We start from the raw sequence: 21807 nt of genomic DNA, 5'->3' as shown, positions 1-21807 counted from the left end.
GATGCTCACCATGGCTGCATTTATTTGATTAAAATACAGTAAAACAGTAAAATTGAGGGATATTATTACAATTTAAAATAATATTTTAAAAAGTAACTTATGCTTGTGGAGGCAAAGCTGAACTTCAATCATTTTAATATGCTGATTTTTGTGTTTAAAAACATTTACTGTTATTATTATAACGTTGAAAATAGTTGTTTTTTTCCTTAATGGATTTTTCTTGAGGATCCTTGAGGAATAGAATGTTCAAAAGAACAGAATTTATTTTGAAACATAAATCTTTTATAAAATTATGAATGTCACTTTTGATTAGTTTAATATGCCTAATGCTTAAAAGTAGTATTTCCTTTAAAGCCCAGATGTATTGCACAAACGTTTCTGCTTTGGGAATCAATCTTATGATTTTGTATTGCTAGCACTTTAATAAACTATTTGACTTTTCTCAAAGATCAGAGGTCAAGTTCACTCAAATCGCAGTGTAAGCAGCTTCCATCCGCTCAAAACGCCCTACCTGCTGACAGACAGCTGGGCAGTGTGGTTATAATTCTGCCACATGTTTTGTGATGTTTCATTTTAGGGTCAGTTCACATGACTCGGTTGCATTTCTGGGAGTACAATGATCTTCTGTTTTACCTCTAAGATAGTAGCTCGGTTACGTCTTCACAGGAAGTGTGTGGACATTCAAATCCAGGCCTGGCCTGTCAAATCCAGGAAAGTGGGACCAAGTCATGCATCAACAGTTACTTGATAATTTCACTCCGGAGGTCTGACAGGCTAGTGTGATGGTGGCTGTGACGTACTTCTGTCGCAAAAAATCTGCCAGCTCTGAAAAACAAAAAGAAGAAGATATTTTAGAGAAAAACCACAGGAACTTTGACACAGGGCAGTGACACTATAGTTTTTCCAGACATTAAGCTGTTATGAGAGCAGAGACATCCACTAGCTTACTGAAGACAACTGGAAAGAAATTTGAGAACATGTGGCAGGCAAACAACATGTTCTTCTAAAAACTGAACAATGTGTGCACTAGACCTGTGAATGAATAACATTTCCTAAATACCTGGTAATGGTCCATTTCACTCTAACTGATGTTAAAACATTTAGAGTACCTGTGTGAATCTATACCCTCAGGCATAGTGGGTGGTGTAATTATCTATAAAAATAGGCTATCAACTGAAATCTACCATCTTTTTTGGAAAAAAACCTCATTAGACACGCACCAGAAATGTTTAACCTCAGCCCTATTTTTATCAGGAGAAATAGCTCATGTTTGGCATCATGAAGGCCGACATGTACACACACATACAGGAGTGTGGTCTGCACGCACACACAAACACACACGTTAGCTGTCTAAATAGGGGCATTCTATAGACTATATATATATATATATATATATATATATATATATATATATATATATATATATATATATATATACACACACAGCTAGTTACAGACAGTATAACTTAACCCTTACACAAAACTTTCTGCATTATTACAATTAAAATAACTCTCTATTTACTTACCAGTTTTACAAACAAGGACATCCCCATAAGGAGGTTTTGTCAGATTTATCACACTTCTGGGGTAACTATTTGTCCCTAAAATATGGTTAAATATGTACAAAGACACACACACCTCACTGTCAGCACCTACTCACACACCTTTTAGAGTCAGCATTCCTCCCTGACCCATGAGACGCGCTAGTGCTGATAAAGGATTAGCCAAGTTAAAGTCAGTAAGATGGACTCTGAGGAGATTAGCGCTTCTAAATGTCTTTTTAATGCTGCTGTTAGTTTGTCAAAATATACAACTTTTGCTTTATTTTCTAATAATATGCTACTTTAGAATAGCCAGAACAAAGCATTTTTGCATATTAGCACTGGAGAACATCCTCTTGTTTTCTGTTCACAGGTCTGATATAAATAGTGATGATCAGGATTTGAGTTTTGTGGCCTTAAGTGTACTCTTAAAAGTTGACCATTTATTTTTAGCAGATGTAGGCATTTAAAAATGATCTTCCAGGAAAATGGAACAAAAATATTGCTGACTCATCCCACACTACACTTTATTTTTGTACAATCAAATGCTCTTTAGAATGACAATATCCCCTTCTGATATCACATTGGAAATAGCCTACCTCATGTGGTCTTTAACATTAAGAACCAGTTGCTAACTACTGACTGAGTGAATCTTAAGGGAGCACACAGCATAAAATTAAATCAGTTTGTAAAATTGAAACTGAACTAAATGCTTCCTTGATTTAATCAGTAGTTTAATTTATGTTTATTGTCTTTTTATAGATATATTGACTTGCTGTTCAACAGATACCAATAGCTTAAGACAATTTAGAATAATTAACCATTCACCCAGTAACTGAAACAGCGCAGCTCTTGAAGACAATATTAGGAAGTTAATTATTACATTAATGTCGCTTATGACTCGCAGCTGACTTTTCCTTTGTTTGCTAATGAGTGCTCTTTTGTTTGTGTTTCTGTGTGTTCCTGCAGATATCAGACTCGCTGCAGCAGAGCTACGCTACATCAGCATTATGGCAGTTCCTGAGTTTGGGCTATGCCCTCATGCTCTGCCCCTTTGTCATCGTTTTGGGGGGGATGTTTTTCCTGGCCACCGCCCTTTTCTTCCTCGACGATCGTGACAAAGCGGAGAATCAGTAAGTGCCTAGGCCTTTACTCACAACCTTGATAGCGCTAATTCAGTCCAATCTTTGAAGTCATTATACTGAAAACTATCTAAAGGCATCGAGGTGCTTCCATTTCAAAGGTTCCTTACTTTACATTCCTAAACGGGGTTATCATTTCCCATGTCTTCCACTGACAAAGACAATCCGGAGAATACCGGTTGCCATGGTGATTTTGGTAGCCTTGGCCATCTTTGTGTGTCTGATGAATAGCCTCAGGTGGTTAATCTGTTAATCTGCGAGATTGATAGACAGACAGAGATCTAGATGTATTCTCAAACAAAGACACTGCAGAAGTGATGTGCCTATTGGAAAATGGCACTTTACGTGGGTAGATCAGGAGCTTTCCATATTCAAATCATTAATCATTATAGAAGAGATTTTAAAATAAATGTAATTTCAGTAAATTAGCATTAGGCAGAGACAAGCTAAGCAATTTTATGAAAGGAGCATTTAGTAACAGTCATGACGACACTAGACAAAATAAACTTCAAATAAACCCCAATGTTGTCTCTTGCTATTCAAGCTACCCAGACATGTCATTTCATTTTAACATGGCATACATAAGCCATCATAAGATACTTTGTCCTATATATGTATATTTAAACATAGACATTTTAAAACAGACCTTCATCTGAAACATAAGCCGGTTTAGTTATGGAAAAAGTCCCATTGCCTTAAAAGGTAAAGACAAACATGATACCCAAACTTTGCGACTCACTTTCTGTTTTGCGGCCGTCTTTTATCAAGTGGATTTCCTTTGCGTGTTGCCACTCAAAAATGACTTCCTTCCTGTCTGCTTGGGGACATTTTTAGGCAGGGTGGTATGTTGGATTGCTGCAGAGGTTCTTCCCACGATAGGTCTTAGAGACAGCCCAGGAGGTTGACTTTTCTTCTCGTCTCGCCATCTATTACAACAGGCAGTTTAATCATTATACTCATTTTTCACATGGAGCTACTCAGCAGGATTATTAAATTGTTCTTTTTCCTGCTGTATATGTAGTGGAATACAAATAGTGCACCTCAGATACAAGCCCTAAACAAATCATTCCTAACATGAAAAAATCTTGACAAAAAAAAATAGTGTCTAGGTTTAAAGTTGTTGTGTCAGACAGAATAATATATAACTGATTATTTTCAAGTAGGTTTCCCTGAACACTTCCCACTTCTACTATTGGTCAGATAAAAAGATAGCCCTCACACAATTGGTGGAGTCAGTGTTGCTATGCTAAGCTGGTCAGATACTCATACGAACACAGCAATGTTTTTAAAGAACCACAGTGCATTTTTTAGGGAAATAAACTTGCAGTTTTCTCTGTATATTAAAAAGGGATGAGAGAACACATTTTAACATTAACTCCAAAATATAATATATATACATATATACATATACATATATATATATATATATATATATATATATATATATATATATATATATATATATATATATATGTGTGTGTGTGTATATATATATATATATATATATATATATATATATAAACTCACATATAAATTTTGAATAAATGAAAAATACTTTACTTTTAAATTTAGAATAAGAAAAAAAAGAACCTTAAATTTAGAATAATTATGATAACAAATCCACCCTTCAGTTTAAAAAAAATATATATATATGACAAAGAACTTCACCTTTAAATTCAGAATCAAAATCTTTTCAAAGCAGTTTACTCCCATTGTTGGTTGCTGTTTATACAGAAGTTTTACCACACCACTGGTTTTATGCAGCCACATATGCTATGTAATGACCTGCTATATCATGAATGCCAAAAGCAGCAGCTACAGATTAAAGCAGTTATATTTGTGAGTGCAGCATACACTATAAGCTTATATCCAGCTGTTATGAGCCTATGCAATTATACATTGCCAAATACTCTTACATAACACCCTTCTCACAATTTTTCATAAGCATTGCATCATCACGAGTCATCATGCAGTCTAAAAATAGTAAAAATAGGCCCAGTAGTTATGTATTTCGCAAATATCTTGTTACATGAATATAGCATTCTTTTTTGTCTTCCTCTATTTATGGACACAACGTGCAAAATGAAAGGCGTTCACTGGAGCGGAGGAATATATATTGAGCTCAAAGAGTACTTTATTTCTAGGCTTTAAGCTGTTTTGGGCCATGAGGGAGCTGTTTATAGTGCAGGGGAAAACACTGGGGCACCCAGGCAGTCACGCAAAAATACACACACACACACACACACACACACATTTGTCTCATATCCTTTGCTGCCTGGCATCAGTTGGCATGGTGTCCGTTGGGATGTACTGTAGATATAAGCATCCTGTGAACTGTGTGTTAAAGCACTAGCAGCCTGTGAAGTGTCACCATTGAGATTTCCAATAGAGTGAATGAAATTACAAGAAGGCAAGAGAACATCTTATCATAGGGAAAAAAGTAAAGGAGTGAAAATGCTCATCAGTGAAGATGATGAGGAGAACTGAAGTACTTCTACTCAGAATTAGTGTTTCTCGCATTAAGAATCTGGATCCTCACCAGCTTCTGTCACTACGCTGACCTGACACTGAATCAAACCACTGCTGTACCTCATTTTACTCAGAGATTTGCATCTAAATGGTTGTATTTCAAAAATGCTGCTGTGAATTTGCTTTGTAAATTAAATTTATCAAACTTTTGGACCCCAAAAGATGAAAAACTGGGTAATATATTTTATTATTATTATTATTATTATTATTATTATTATTATTATCTGGAGAATATTTACATTGTATTAAGTTAACTGTTTATTTTACCCACTATTAAAAGTAATGTTATGTGAGCTCTTTTTTTTTTTTTTTTCTTACTGTTTAAAACAAAGGCTATAAAAATAATTGTGATTAATCTCTTGATTTCCAACCAGTTTGAAGCAGGCAAAATAAGATCAAATGTGGTAAATGTGTTAAAAATATTGTCTTAAACACATTAAATTAATATCTTTAATTTAATTCATATTTGCAACCCAGTTTGAAAACCCCTCCATAAGATATCCTGCTAATGTGTAGTGAACAATTATGAAAAGCATTGCATAAATACTATATCTACACTATTTTTTCCCTCATTATTCTGTTGTTTTTTTTTTCTTCTCCAGAGTAAACCAGCTTTCCCGGTCGCCATCCACAGTTAAGGTAAGACCTCAAATTCCTGCAAGTCTCCAACAAAGGCCCCCCCACTTCTTACACTATAAACTGTTATCCTGTTGACCTTTTTAAAAAGAGAATACAATGGTTCAAGCTTATTTATGAGAAGGTATTCTGGACTGTAAGGGGAGAAATAATAACATACCACCTTTATGAAACTCCAGAGCTGCACACTTAAACTTTATTTACCCTATGTTTTACACACTGGAGTCCTTGCGCATCATAATACCATAGAATAGAATAGAATAGAATAGAATAGAATAGAATAGACTTTGGGCCCATGGTGGCATCACCTTTTCATTATAACAGATATTTTGAGTAGTTTTTTTTTGAGTGAGCAGGTTATTTCATCATCTGATAATCTCAAATCTGGCTCCTCTTCAAGCTTCTGTTCCTGCCCCCTTCCCCTCTTTCTCTTATCAGCTTCTCACACTCACTGTTATGAGCCTGTTTGTATAATTACCATGACTTTGTATGCCCTAAAAGAACGGCAAAGCATCAAAAGACAGAGAAAGAAAACATCTAACAACATCAGGAAATAGGCTTTCCTGGTTGCCCATTTTTAGGTGGAGGACAATGTGTGTAGGAGCAGTACACTAAAAATAACTAGTCCCCTAACTATTCGGACTGAGAGGGCGGATTGTAACTGTTAAATGTGGTCATGTATTTTTGTTCTGCAGCCAAGCTGTCCCAAGTTAGCTGTTCTACTCCTCTACAGCACCCGCCACTTTCTAATTAGCCTCAGTCACTTACATAAATGGGAAAAGTTCTCTGATCAATAGGGGTCAAAGCACAAAGTGGAGAGGAAACCGCAGAGTTACATAACAGAGGGACACCCACACACCCAATATTAGAAAATAAATTATGAGGAGGCCAGTGATGTGACAGTGGGAGTATGAGAAAAATCACTATTGTGACATTAGCCTTGATTAGAGCCAAAGATTTCAGACAGGAAGGGCTGCAACCAAAGCAATGAGAAGATATTAGAGAGAATAAATGAGAGATGAAAAGGGAAAGCAATGGTGAAATAGACCACTGCCCTTGAAGATGGAGGACGTGGTAGTCACTAAAGAGATACATAGTGAGCATAGTGAGCTTTTAAATCTAATGGACAAAGAATGGCATAATAACAAAATGGAGAATCTTCCCCATAAAAAGCTTGTCTTTCCTTTTAGACAACATCTTCTAATTAAATGATACCACAACCAGACATGTCCTTCAGCTATTCACCGTTTGGGCAGTTAAACATGATTGGATTTCCTAAATGAATATTCTGCTCAATTTGAGCTGCAGAGTTATGTATGCTACCGTTAAAAAAAAAATTGGGGTTGGTAAGATTGATTGATTGATTATTTATTTGATTAAACAAAGTTTTACACTTTAATTTGTAAACCCCATTTGTAAATAGTAAATGACAACATTTTGTTTACACAAGGTGATGACCACTTACTGTAAAATACTTTTTTTACAAAGCTATATCTGTGTTTTCCTGCAAGTAAAAACAGATCAAAATTAAAAACATGAACTTAAAAAACCCTGGTTAAACAGACCAAATCCAGCATTAGTCCATAATTACTGGACTTTCACAGTGTATGAGTGTGTGTTATCACACAATGAAGAAAACAATGGTTTGTTTATTAGTAGAAGAGCTTCTAGGCCAGATTATTTGTGGCATAATAATGATAGATAAATCCGAGACAAGACCCTGGATGCTCCGTAAACGTCATAGATGTGATTATCTGAACTTAATACCCTAGTATTTAAGATTTTTAGTAACGTTGCATGAGACAAATATCATCATACAGTACTTCTGTACTCTGCATTTCCTATCTATACTACATTAAAATGAAACTGTATAAAATAATCGTCAAGTTTGACAGATTTGTGATGTCAGTGGGGCAGCTGTGGGAAGCTTACAGAAGCTCTAGTTGCAGTGTGTGTGTGTGTATGTGTGTGTGTGTGTGTGTGTGTGTGTGTGTGTAAAAATGGGGGTTGGTTTACCTCCCCAGCAGCACCAGACAGATGGCTCAGTGGGTACTGAGTTATAATAATTAAAATGAAACATCCAGTTGGGAAGCCAGAGACTAGGATGTTATTGCTCCAAGTTTTATTCAACAACACAAACAGCCAGAGACTGACCTGTCTTTGTCTGTTTCTTTTTGATTCCCTCAGGTTACCAAATGAGATGGGGCTGCTGCAATGGGATGAAAACATGGCCAAATGGAGAAAAAAAAAAAACTAAAAAAACAGAAGGAATAAAACTAGCAGCTAACTCACTATACGCACACTCAACACAATCTTGGATCACCGCTATCATATCATCTCTGCTTTTTCGTTTCATCCTGTGAAGGCCGTTCTGAATTTGAGTTGTACCTTGCTTGCCCTGGGAAACCTTCAGCTGGCAAGAGGTCAGCCAATTAGCAGCTGGTGTGCAGCTATTAATGATGTATATAAAGAGCCACGTGGGCTCCAATGGGTGTTTGGAAGAGGGTGCGCAAGAGCGCTCAGTGCCATACTACTGAACACAGCCTGTCGATCTGCACCAAGTGCCAAAGCATCACATTCCTAATGGGGACCAGTACAAGTGATGCTCACAGCCAATAAGGGGCTCGCCAATATGACAAAATCCTGTAAATACAGAACTGAAGGAATCACTCTCATCACATCACATCAGATATCCAACAAAAACAAACTACACGGTGAGCCCTGCCTTAAGAAATCTGGCAGAAGCACAGGTCTGGTCCCTGGTCACTTTTCTTTGCTTATTATTAAATGTATTTTTGTTCTTTTTCTTAGCACTTACGATTTTAATGCAGTGCCAGTGACACCTGAGACCATTGAAATCGATCATTATCTTTTCTCTTCTTGTTCTGACTGTGTGTTTTTACAAATGAAACTGGAGGGACTTCATAAACTATAGCTGAAAGGGACACTGGATTGTAAATATTATCTTTTTATAATGATAAAACAACATGTAAATGCTTTCATACTGAACTTTGCTGAAAAGTCTGCCAGGATGAATCACGTAGTATGTCCAAGAGGAGAGCAGAAATACTAAAAAGGGTTAACAAGTGAACAAAGCCAAGGTTATCGTCAGTTGTTTAGTGTTTTCCAGCGAGGAATTCCTTCCGCAGTGCCGGGTTACCCACCCAGACAGGCAAACCTTCATTTTAACTGCGGATAGGAGTCACAGGCTCAGTCTATAAGAATGAAAGTCTTTGTATGAAGGCTTACCTTGCTCATTTGGTTTTACATATCCCTTTACTGGAAAAGAAGAGACAGAAAGGATGATAGTGTATCGCAGCCAAGTTAATTACATACACTACAATCCATCCGTATTCAAAAAAGGGAATTTTTAATCATAGGTTAAGCTAAGTTTTTTTTTTTTTTTTTTGTGGATTCTGTGAATTTTGTGGAGGTTTTTTATTAGCAGAAAACAGATATTTGAACACGTTGCATACACTAAGAAAAGCACTTTGCTTTTCACTGAATAGTCATGGATGTGAAGAGACAAAGTTGGAGGGTAAAACTGCAGAAAATATCCTTTTTCGTTCTTACTGGCCTGTGTGGTTTCACTTCAGATTATAGTTTTTAATATATGCAATTTAAAAGAAGATTTCATCATTAACAAACGTGAAAGCTTTGACAGTGGCAATAATTTGTATATCTTCATGTTTAGCAAGATTTTCTCAGAGCACACACACTCACCACTGTCATTTTTTTGCAACCTGGCATTACCAAATCTGTCTGCGTCTGAAGCCGTTCAAATGAAAATCTGTTCTCAAAGAGAAGGCTTTTTCTCCATCTTGAAAATAGCACCTTGCCTATAGATTGATGTGGAAAAAAGCCGATCCGTGTTTTGAAGGTCTGACTTAACGTATCATGTGAAATTACCGTCCCTATTTGCCAGTCATATCCTTTTGGCTTTCATCATGCCAGGTGAAAAGTCTTTGAATGTGATTCTGTCCGATCCAATGTGTTTACACATGCCAATCTATCCTAATGAAGCTTTTGTATTATTATTATTATTCTTTTACAGATGTTGTTTTCTTTCTTTTTACAGATATGAGTTTTATATATAAACACCATAAAGATAAACTATATTATGCAGCAATTTTAATATATTGTAAACTGCTTTGATGCAATGTATTTATTATGTTTTTGATTTGTTTATTTGCTACCCTTGCTGATAAGATGGAACAAGGGAAAAAAATAATGTCATAGATATTATGTACAGTTTTGTTTTTGGTTTATTTTATTTTATTTTTTTAAATGCCTCCTTGTCACCATTTGAAGAATCTCTCAGTTGTTCATCTCAGAGAACTGTGTTTTCACAGGAGTCAATTATTTTACTGATTCACACACAGCATGATTTACACTTTTACAAATGTACATGTATTGTGTATCAACATGTTTCTTAGACCAATGAACTGATACTTTACCTGATTTATTTTGCACAAACAACTGGGTGCGTGAATAATGTGCTGATCGGGGGGGTTTCTCTTACTGTCTAATTCAATAGTTCTACACTGGCATTTTGTAAGTGCTAGCTTTGAGGGATTATTACCCATTCACTGCCTGGCTACTAGCTTTTCAAAGTTATTTTACGTGCTGTCAATGATTATATGACTATTGTTTATTTGTTTGTTGAAAGGCAACACTCACGGTGATCTTGATCAGATGAACGACTGGCTTAATATTTGTAAGGCCAAGTTCATTTTATTGACAAAACGCTACTGCTAATGAGCAGTTTTATGAGATCATTTTAATTGCTGAATCGTGAGAGTTGAGTATTTCAGATTGCACATTTTCTTGTCATACAAGAATTCTGTAAAGATGAACCTATTTCTGATGTCAAGCAGAAATTAAAAGGTGATTTTATTTTTTAGAGCAAGTGTGATTATAAAGAAAAGTATCTAGGACGTTTACTGTGATGCTCCCACAGGGATATACACCTATATGTAACTGATCAAAATAAACTTATTTAATCAAAACAGAGCAATACAGTGTCTTTTATTTTTCTTCTTTTTTTTTTTACATTATTACAAAAGTGAACTTGTCACTTTACAATAAGTTTATGCAGGTATCATGACAGTACAGAATTTATTAATCTGTTGATGTTATTATTTAAAAAAAAAATTAAATATTCCATAAGTCATTGTTAATTCATATTATAATACAACTTAAAAAAAATGCAAAAATGTCCTTTCAAATTGTTTTTGGTAAGAAATATAAATTGTATTCAGCAAAGATGTATTGAATTTATCAAAAGGGACAGTAAAGACATTTATATTGTTACAAAAGAAAATTAAGTTGTCATAACATTTTTAAATACATACTTTAAATGTGTTAAAATAGAAAAATGGTAATATAATTTCACAGCACTACAGTTTTTACTGTATTTTTAATCAGATAAATGCAGCCTTGGATAAAGATCAATAAAAATATCACAAAATCTGTCCATTCTTGGAAGATCCTTCCATACTATTGATTCATAGAGTGATTAGAAGCAGGAATACCCAATCCTACTGCATATGAATGGGCTGTAATGTAACAGAGCCCCATTAGCACATACCTGGGTGGACAGAAAGGAGACTTTCACTGCTCTGGAGCAGGAAGCCCTCTCTCTTCCTCTCTTTCAGAGGTAGAGGGGGGGAGGGGTTGGACAGAGCAAAAGGTTTCATTTTCATCGGCTAGTGTAAGAGTCAGCCCAGTTTTGGGGGACTGGATGAAGTCTAGCATTGTTTAGAGAGGCACACTGCACCTCTGTTGCTCAGCAACTGTTTCTGTGACGCCAGAGAAGAAGAATGTAGATGGAGAAGGTCACCAGTGTGTTGACAAGACATGAAACACCTACACAGCCAGTGACTGTTGCTAAAAATATGAGAAAATGCGCCTAGCAACAGCTGTCACATTCATCTATATTACAGATGAAAATACAATATTTGCTCAAGGTGTGACCCCAGCCGCATATGAAAGCAAATCGAGAAAGTTTACAAATATCTGCAATAACCTCAGAATTACCTCAGAACTTCTGAAAAGTTCCTGTAGACACTAAGTCGGCAACAAAAACACACAAAGAACAGAAGACCCATAATGGCCAAATATCTCCAAAAAGTCAACCAATATTGAAGGGGTGTTTTCCTTCAGTTAAACACAGAGCTGATGGCCTCAAACGCCCCAAAACTGCTTACGGTGGCTGCGTTCAATCAGAAGTATTGATCACATGAGCTTTTCTAATCACAAGTGACCCCATCTAACCTTTGACAGGGAGGTCCTTATCTAGTTTAAAGAAAACATCTCAACGTTTGACTAATTTACAAGCTAACCATTCGATTTTGGTACTACACACTAAAGATGATCTGTCTTATTGACAGCCGTTTCAATATTTACATTTGTAAAATGCTAATTAAAAATATACAGAATCTTGAAATGAATGGAATATTTGTTCAATGTCTATGGGTAAAAACAAACCAAAACAAACTGGCATTTGATATTTGTATTTAGATTGAAGTAAAACAACAAACTGTGTTGACGAAATGATGAAGACCTTTCTCCACTTTCTCCACTCCTCCTCTAATAACCTGGCAGAAATGCACTGGCCAAGCAAGCCAAACCTAATTCTGGCATGACACGATGAGAAAATACTGTCAAAGTCAACAGAACAGTGGAGATCTGACAGGAAACTCTAGGGTGTAGACAGGATATAATGGTTCCTTATACTCAGCAGGAAAATCAATGTGGCGATTTCTTTTCCAAGGGACTTTCTGTGGGCCAAAGAAACAAAAAATAAAAACAAGGGTAATTTTAGGGTCAATTTCAAGCTTAAGCAAATTATTTTTGTTTGGCTATTTTGACAAGTCACTCTTTTTTTCTAGTTAGAGCATTGAATCCATATGTAGAAGCCTCAAAACAGACAATTTAGTTCAAGACCCTTGTTCTCTATTAAAACAGTGCTGAGAAAAGCGTATGGAAAGGATAATTCATCCAAAAATTATACTTCTGTCACCATTTAATCTCATGTCATTCGAAACATGTATGGCTTTCTTTTGTGGATGACAAAAGGAAGTATTTTTTCAGTGTCTTTTGTACAATGAAAGAATACACAAGTTTTTCTACTTACAGTAAAAGACAAGTCAATGTGGTACAAAACCACCCCACTGATTTTTTATAGAAAAAACGGTATTCAAAAGATATTCTTTTGAGTTCCTTAAGAAAGCAAGTCATACAGATATGTAAGGACTTGAGGGTGAGTAAATGAATTTTACTTTTTGGGTGAATGATTCCGTTAATAACTTGGTAAGAGCAGAAACTACTCTGGAGGTCTTGAAAAGTTACATATAAAATAAATAATTTTCACTTAGATTTAATATTCCAGCAAAAGCACATAACACACAGGCAATGTTTATGCTGACAAAGATCATTCATTTGACACCTGAATGTAGCATCTAGTACAACAATTAATACCTTATAAATACAAAAACATGCAGTGAACACCTAAAAACTAGTATGTAAATTAGTATGAGGGTATGTAAGGTGATTGAAGCTTCACAAGTCTGCAACATTAGAAAGAAAAACTTACCCTGCACTAGAGTACACCAGCAGCTGAAAAACATAAAAGACATCATCTTTGGAAAGCCGCATGATATTCACTGTCTGATTATGAATGAAGTCATTCCGCGCACGTTTTAGTGCAGTCAGAGTATTTGCTATTCCTCCTCAAATGCCAGAGACCAATACAAAAGGTCAAAACTAAGAATAGCACCCTACAGTACAACACAAAATTCAGCATAATTGTGCATTTAGGGACTGAAATAACACATGATTAGCTTAAAAGCACACTTCATTAAATATAGAGACAAAAAGGAAAGATGCCACACTCTCCGTCTTTACTCATTAATAAAAAGGGAAAGACAGAGAATAGCAGATGAGAACAGACAGATCTGCTATCTAAAAATAAAGCCCTGGGGACAAATTCAAACCCGTTCACAGAATCATGCTTTCAACATAATGGAGGCACCCAACCGTATTTCTTCACTAAAATGAAGAACTGCTTTTACGGATGTGGTTTCTAAAGTCAGACAGAACAGCAATATGAACAGCCGAGGCCTATTCACCAATTAAATAAATATGTGGACACGAAAAATGATTTTATATTCTTACCTGAATATCACCTTAAAGTTTTTACCAAGAACACAATTTTTGCATTCCATTGCCTCCTTTTCCATGTTTTTCTATGCAAACATGCGATAGACACTGAGCTTGGTTCTTGTGCATGACACGTGGTTCAAAAAAACGTGGGCTTGACATTTCAATAAATATTTTATATTCTTACCTGAATATTATCTTAGAGCTCAACTAACATGTGCAAACATGTAAATGTGCAACACCCAGCACTATTTATGCTCATATTTAATATAAACCTGACCCTTTCTTGTGTACATTATTGCGTTCTTGTATATTTATTATTATTATTATAACTGTGCACTGGAAGACTGGATGAGCGGTCTGAGATGCAGCGATGACATGGATGACTGGCATGACATGGATGTCACGACTGACCAATCAGAGTTAAGTATTTCAGAATGTAATAAAAGATAATAATAAAAGATATCACAACAGTCAAAAGCAGATAGAAACAGAAGAATACAGGTAAACAACAGAACACAGCACTCTCATTATGAACTCATTATCTTTAGCACTAAGGCAATTAAGAAGCTTATAAGCTTGGTAATTCAGACAGACATGCTAAATTAATTGCCAGTTTAAAAATTATTTTTAATTTTCATGCCACCTTGAAACACATTCATTCACTCATTCACTTATGAGGACGACATGGACTGCAGTGTAATGCAATGTGTTGGTTATAACATTTTTTTTTATGGACAAAGATGTGAAACCTAATTAAATTGCTAATGGCCTCTTTAACACCAATGCTTAGGATAGATTGTACAAGTGTGTCTCGATTCAGGCTTTTAAATTTATGAAAGTGTCATGGTGTGTTTTAGGGCCATTTGTGAATTCTCGTTGGCCCTGCATCTTCAAACACAGACTGATCTCACTAATCAGCTGCAGTGCACCACTCTAACAAGACTCAAGTTCACGTTCTCTGCACTCATTTTCGTGGTTTTTCCCATTCATCACGATGCACATGCATCTTAATGAACACAGCATGCTACATGTGACTCATTCACAGCACTTTATGAGCTCCTGCAGTGGAATCGACCAACTAGAGCATGTACGTATAGCCTACTTAACATATGAGCACAGCTGGCAATGTGTCGGGAAGACAAATACTGCAAAACATGTACATTCTGCTATTCTGTTGTTCGTGGTTATAGGAATAGAAGCTTAAATCGTGCCAGTAGCTTCAAGATGTTTTCATATTTTCATGTTTAAAAAAGCTTGTCCTAAAATTAGCGCATGTATACATCAAAAAAATTGTTTTGTTAAAATTTGTGTATATGGCTACACACACAAACTTATAAACACATATTTTTTATTTTAGTCTGTGATGTTAGTTTAGTTTTTTGATGTTTAAAATTTTTTAAAGAACATTGTTATGCATATTATGATCAAAAATACATGAAAAAAGTGGAATAATGTAAAATAATACTGCAATTTAACATAACTATCATTTTAAAATGTGATTTATTCCTAAATTATCCTCCATATATGATAGCAAACCAAAGAGGCAGCGGCTATTTGCAGTAAGTGTAAATAGCAATAGAGGCTATTTACACAAATGCAAATAGCAAAAGATGCTATTTAAACTAAGTGAAAATAGTATTTTCTTAGTGATATGCTATTTACACTAAGTGTAAATACAGTAGCTGTAGATTTACACTATGTTAAAGGGTTAGTTCACCCAAAAATGAAAATGAGCCTGTGTTTTACTCACCCTCAAAGTATCCTAGGTGTATGTGACTTTCTTCTTTCAGACGAATCCAATCGTAGTTATATTAAAAATTGTCCTGCCCTCTCCAAGCCTTTCAATGGGGATAAGCGAGTGTTGGTTGTCAACAGTTCAAAAGAAATTAAATAAAGTGCGCGCATCCGTAACAAAACATCCCTCACACGGCTCCTGGGGGGTGAATGAAGGCCTCCTGTAGCGAATCCATGCATTTTTGTAAGATAAATATCCATATTTTAAACATAATAAACACTTTTTTTCTCACTTCCACTGACTGTGGTACGCGGAAGTCATGCAGGCGGATGACGTAGGACGTATGCGTGTATGCGCGCCTCTGAGGAATTCAGGAGCAAAGAAAACAAAGTTTCCTTACTTTAGCAAAGGAAAACCAGTCTCCTCTTGGCTTATATCAAAATCCTCAGACATTTTTCTTTACAAATCCTCGTTTTGTGCTTCTGTTCTGTGTTCTGTGTTTTTTGTTTTGTCTCCTTTTCATCACTAATCACACAACGTCAACGTCTTACGTAATCCGCCGGAACGGCTTCCGCGCATGACAGTCACCGGAAGTGAGAAAAAAGTGTTTATTATGTTTGAAATATGGAAATTTATCTTACAAAAATGCATGGATTCACTACAGGAGGCCTTTATTCAGCCATGTGAGGGACCTTTTATTATGGATGCACACACTTTATTTCACGTCTTCTGAACTGTTGACAACCAACACCCACTTTCCCCCATTGAAAGGCTTGGAGGGGCCAGGACAATTTTTAGTTTTGGAAAAGTTTGGTAAAAGGCGGATTTGGACTCGGGCTGATCGTGTCAAAATTGACTACAGCACAGGATTTACCATCTATGCCACTAGAGCTCTTATTAATCTAACGTCTTTTGTAGTGTTGACTAGCCCAATCACACGTTGGTGGGTGGAGTTCATGTAAATAGACTCTGCCATTATTTGAATGAACTAGATATTCTATGGCACAGCATCATATTCATGTAAAGCAGGAATTGCGCATGCTTCCGTAACAGTGTTATCAACACCTGTCATGCTCATTAATCCATTATTCATGCATAGTTACACATGTACCCACTCTGTTGATCTAATCTTTTACAGGTTGTGAGGACTTCTAAGTCTCTAAAACACGGAGAGCAAATTTCTTTCTCGGTCACCCAGCTTTCCACACTGACATATCTTTTTTTCATAACTAATTTTCAATCTGCTCTGTTAAATGCTACAATAACATTCAGAAGAGAAATGTCTCAGTCCCTAGCCCTGGTCAAAAAGTTCCTTGATGACAAATTGCTTTCCACACTCATGTGAAGAACACTGCCTCTGTGTGCGGAGGCCTGCTGGGCTCTGACGGATAATATGGATGCATGCTGAAACTGAGTTTAACCACAGATCACCTCAAAATACCTTCCTTTCTCTCTACCTTTCTTTGCTCACCACACAAGCTTTACAATGTAGATTACAAGAAAAACTGCATACAGTTGGAATATACTATCATTCCAAATATATCTCATATGCAAGGTTTAAGTATCCATTTATTTAGATTGTAAGAAAAAATCTACAGAAAAATGGAAAAGGTACTGGTAATTCTCTGCCAGGATTTAATCTATGTAAGTTTAATTTTTAACCCTAAATCACAACATCAATTTCTTAATTTGGGTCAAACATATGTGAAAAATACAGAAAAATCCTTCATATTAACAGTATAGTACCCTGTTTTTACTGACTTTTTTCTTTTAGAGTTTATAATATATAATTAAATATATATCCAGAAAAAGAAGAATGATCTATCATAGGTCAAATTGTTTTGCACGTGAATGAGTGCATTTGTTACATTTGCAATGTAAAAAGTTTTTCAAAGCATTGCACATTGCAATAATTGCAATATTTGTTAGGGCACTAACCCTGTTTAACCCCTGGTTTTGAATCAACATTTCTTTTCCTAACAAGAATCTAAAATATATAATGTTAAGCATTTTTATTTTTATCAGCACACAACATTTTCAAGATGTAAAAAGACAACTAACGGAGGCAAATAAGACATCACATATGAACATCATTCATTGTTTCTCTCTATTATTCACACAATCATGTAAAATTGTTTATATAAAGCATTAGCCACTGAGTTTCAAAGTCGGTTGAGCAACATGAATGAGTACAGTGACTCCACATACCACGACCAGCACTCCTTCAACTCCACTGGTCCTTAACCCCATTACCCTTACACTAGAGCAACAATCAGATAAACACTCATTCACAAAGAAAACAACTTGTTGCATAACTGAAAGTGATTTTATATTCAAGATCATTTACACACATCTACAAACAACTCGGCTACTCTATTCTTTCAATTTGAGCCTGCTTTCTAAAGCACCATTATGAAAATTGAGTATCATCAGCCTGGGAGCGATGCAACTGTAATGACAATAGAGAGAGAAGCAAATGAGGGGGGAAACTGTTTACACTGTCTTGTCACATCCCTGCAGCAAAATCTCCCTCTAATACTGCAGCACCAAGATGTGACACATACATCAATGGGAACAAATGGGGGGCTATTCTGGTGATGTATGTGTGTGTGTGTGTGTGTGTGTGTGTGTGTGAATGCACTCTCAGCAGTCTCTTGCAGGCTGCACTTGACTGGGGAAAATTAAAGGATTGCAGCAAAAGCCTTAGATATAAAGCGGAAGAGTGAAGTGAGGGAAAGCCTGTCATTTTAGGCTCAAATTTAAAGTTCACATGGGCTGATGTGTCAAATAATAGACAATACACTTCAATGACAGGACAAGAAGTGCCATGAGAATTTCAAATTCTAAGGCCAAACAAAACTATCTACTTTATCACCCAGTCTGGTAAATTGTACTTTACCTTGCCAAAAAGTATAGTCTTCAGTAGTCAAATTACCTGAATCGACCCAATGTGTCTGAGCACATATTTCAATAATCTTCATATTCTAATGAGTATTAGAGGGAACACATTTTATTAATTACTAATGCAAGCAAGGTGTATTATGCAGTGCATTTAGCATTTCTTATTATCAATGTTGAAAACAGATGTGCTACTATTTTTGTGGAAATCATGATTTATGTTTCAGGATTCTTTGATGGAAAGGAAGCTAACAAAAAGAAGAAAAAAAAACACTTTCAGCCATTTAACTTTCAGCTACATTTTTTATATCAAGATAAATGTCTTTCCTGACACTTTTGATCAATTTAACATATCTTTGCTAAATTAATAATTTCTTTAAAAAAAAAATTACTGATCCCAAATGTACATGTAATATACTATATACTGTATGTAGTAATCAGTTGACAAATCCCTCAACATAGCGCAAAATCCATGTGAATGTCTCCAATTATTGTGACCTTTATTGTGACTACTGAAACTGCAAAGCCTCATGATTTTGTACAAACCTTGTCAAAATAAGCTATTTTCATTGGGGGAACAAAAATAGAGGAAAATAGAAAAAAGCACAAAATTAAAAGACCAGCACTGAATTAACTTATGACATAGAATACCATAATGATAACATCTTCATCTTATAAATATGACTTTTTTTCTCATAATTTCAGCTTTTTATCTAATAATTATAAACAAGTATGTTCTTATTTCAAATGTTTTTCTATAATGATGCTTCTTTTTTTGTGTGTGGCAGAAATGGTCTTCTACTGTACATTATATGAGACATCTCTTTGTAAATATGAGGGGAAAAATAACCAAGAATAAAAATGGAAATGTCAATACCAGTGGTTTTAGAGTGCATTACAGTTTTATTTTATACGCATTTAGCTTGCACATTATTTACACACTGTCTTTTTCACTGCATTTGGTAAATGTATTATCTACAAAAGAGCTGCACAGTCCTGTGATCTGCTACAAATAGATTCCCACACCAAGTGGCTAAATCACACTTTTTATCTGAACCAGAGCAGAAACACTCTGTTTACTTCTCCCTGCTAAATATAACACATCAAGCTGCATGCAAGCATGAATGAAGCTCAAACATTGCAACTCACTCCTGAGGGGACGATCACAGGCACACACCTGGATGTTTGTGTATCTGCCAGTGCTTGGTTTCTATGTGTGTGAATGTTTGGCTACACAGGAGAGTGTGTATTTGTGTGAACAGCACATGTGTAAAAGTACCTTTTGGAGATGACAGCATCCAAACATAGCCAGCAGCCAGCATAAGGAGAGAGTAGAGCGAGACTGTGGAGCCAGATGGAGAAAACAGCACAAACTGAAGGACGCAGGTACTTTCCTAAAGACTGCAATTATTAGAAAAAAGGGAGGAGAGAAAGAGATCAAGGCAATAAGATGCAATAAGGAAAATGATCTTGGAATACTTGCCACAAATAATATAAAGTATACAAATAATACAACTTTAAGAATTAAAAAAAGAACAGATATTGACATTTTTTGCTTGTCAGTCTGGGAGGTTGTCAGGACATACCCAATTTCTACAGCATTCAGAGCATTTTTAGGATATTGCTATGCTGTTGCTAGGGTGTGGTTTCTCACTGGCTTAAGTTAAGTCTCTAGATAAGGCTTGGATCTCTTCATCAGTGTAAAACTGTGGGTTTTAATGCAAGTTTTATTTCTGAGCACCAAATGAGTCAGATCTCTTTGAACACCTCTGCCTGTTAAGCCGCATAATTTGAGGCAATATTCATGTCTGTAGCACAAGCTATTAAGTATGAATAGCATGTTTAAGTATAAAATTTAGGGACATAGGTTCATTCACACCCCTAACCCAGTCTGCACTCTCGCAAGCACCACTGTTGAAAAAGAGAAAGTGAAGAACAGCAAACAGAGATAGAACAGGGTGTCCTCAGTGAAGACGGATGCTGCAGTTCTCAGAGCTTTATGAAGATGCTTGTTTCTAGGGAGAGTAGATGATGACAGCCACTTAACACATGACAGAATCCGCAGCACATCCTCCTCAGGGAGTTCCTCCCTCTTATACTCATCTGAAATACAGCAAAATACCTGCATTAAAGAGCCTTACACAAACTATAGGGTCATGTTGTCAACGAAGAGTGCATGTGGTGGTTTATTAGCGATTATGTCAGGATGACCCCCACAGACTGATGCAATCTGCCGGGGTCTGAATGTTCAATCCCTGAGCGAGAGCACTCACTGGTACCCCACATAACACACAGATGGACCATGGTGAAGAACAGATTGCTTCATACTTCATTGTCCTCAAATCCAGCAACAATCAGCACTGCATAACATGTATCCCAGCACAGAGGCCTGGGTATTTACACTTGGTCATTTCATGCATTTTCACTGATCTGACACTGACTGAAGTTTGAATGGAAGCTGCATGTATGGAGACAAAGCTTTTAATTCTACAAGGTGACAAAAACATTTTATTGCTCAGTACTGGCAGCATTATGTAGGGAACACTCATATTTGCAGAGAGAATGTGACTGGATATTATATTCATTATACAGAGACATTTTTGTCGAAAATCTAAATGCAATGTCACCAATCAGACAGCAATCTGTTCAATCAAGTAAATATGATAATAAGATTCATTGGTATTAAAATTCTGGCTGACGCAATATGGTGATAACCAATCACTTGACAGTATTACACTGCCATTCAAAAGTCTTGGGCAGGTTTAAAAACAAAAACAAAACAAAGATGTATTAAACTGATCAAATGTGACAGTAAGGACATTTACAATGTTATAAAAGATTGCTTCTTCAAAATGTTGTTCTTTTGAACTTTCTATTAATCAAAGAATCTTAAAAAAAGTGATTTTTTTTAAAAGAGAACAATTGTTTTCAACATTGCTAATAAAAAGATAAATTTCCCGAGCAGCATAATAAAACGAAGACAATTTTACGGTTGCCACATCTCAAATATTGTTCAGATGTTGTATTTCAAGACTTTTAGTCCTCAAAATGATCTTTTAATAAAGCAATAAGGCCCGAGAAGCAGTGGTTTACAGTGAATTTATAATAGCTAAGGGGCGTTGTTAGGAGTGCCTAAAACCCCCTTAGCGGTTATAAATTC

General features: G+C 35.9%; 1 protein-coding gene and 1 long non-coding RNA gene across 2 annotated transcripts in view; one reads left to right on the top strand and one right to left on the bottom strand.

Annotated features, from left to right (window-relative positions):
* spns2 (spinster homolog 2 (Drosophila)) overlaps window positions 1–10861 on the top strand; it is a 68908-nt gene extending 58047 nt beyond the window's left edge. Inside the window, exons 11-13 of the mRNA XM_019104319.2 lie at window positions 2511–2674; window positions 5815–5851; window positions 8036–10861. Coding sequence (XP_018959864.1) covers window positions 2511–2674; window positions 5815–5851; window positions 8036–8047 — 213 coding nt within the window. The 3' untranslated portion in view covers window positions 8048–10861. The remainder of the gene's footprint in view (window positions 1–2510; window positions 2675–5814; window positions 5852–8035) is intronic.
* Window positions 418–21490, bottom strand: LOC122137446. Its single transcript, XR_006154843.1, has 3 exons — window positions 19927–21490; window positions 3423–3609; window positions 418–823 (listed from the first exon to the last, which is right to left on the bottom strand). It is a non-coding gene; the product is annotated as an uncharacterized LOC122137446 (long non-coding RNA).
* Window positions 21491–21807: the final 317 nt, after the last annotated feature.

The sequence above is a fragment of the Cyprinus carpio genome, chromosome B5 (genome assembly GCF_018340385.1).
Source record: "Cyprinus carpio isolate SPL01 chromosome B5, ASM1834038v1, whole genome shotgun sequence".
Lineage (NCBI taxonomy): Eukaryota > Metazoa > Chordata > Actinopteri > Cypriniformes > Cyprinidae > Cyprinus > Cyprinus carpio.
The sequence above is the reverse complement of the archived record's forward strand: the minus strand, read 5'-3'. Positions and strand labels throughout refer to the sequence as shown.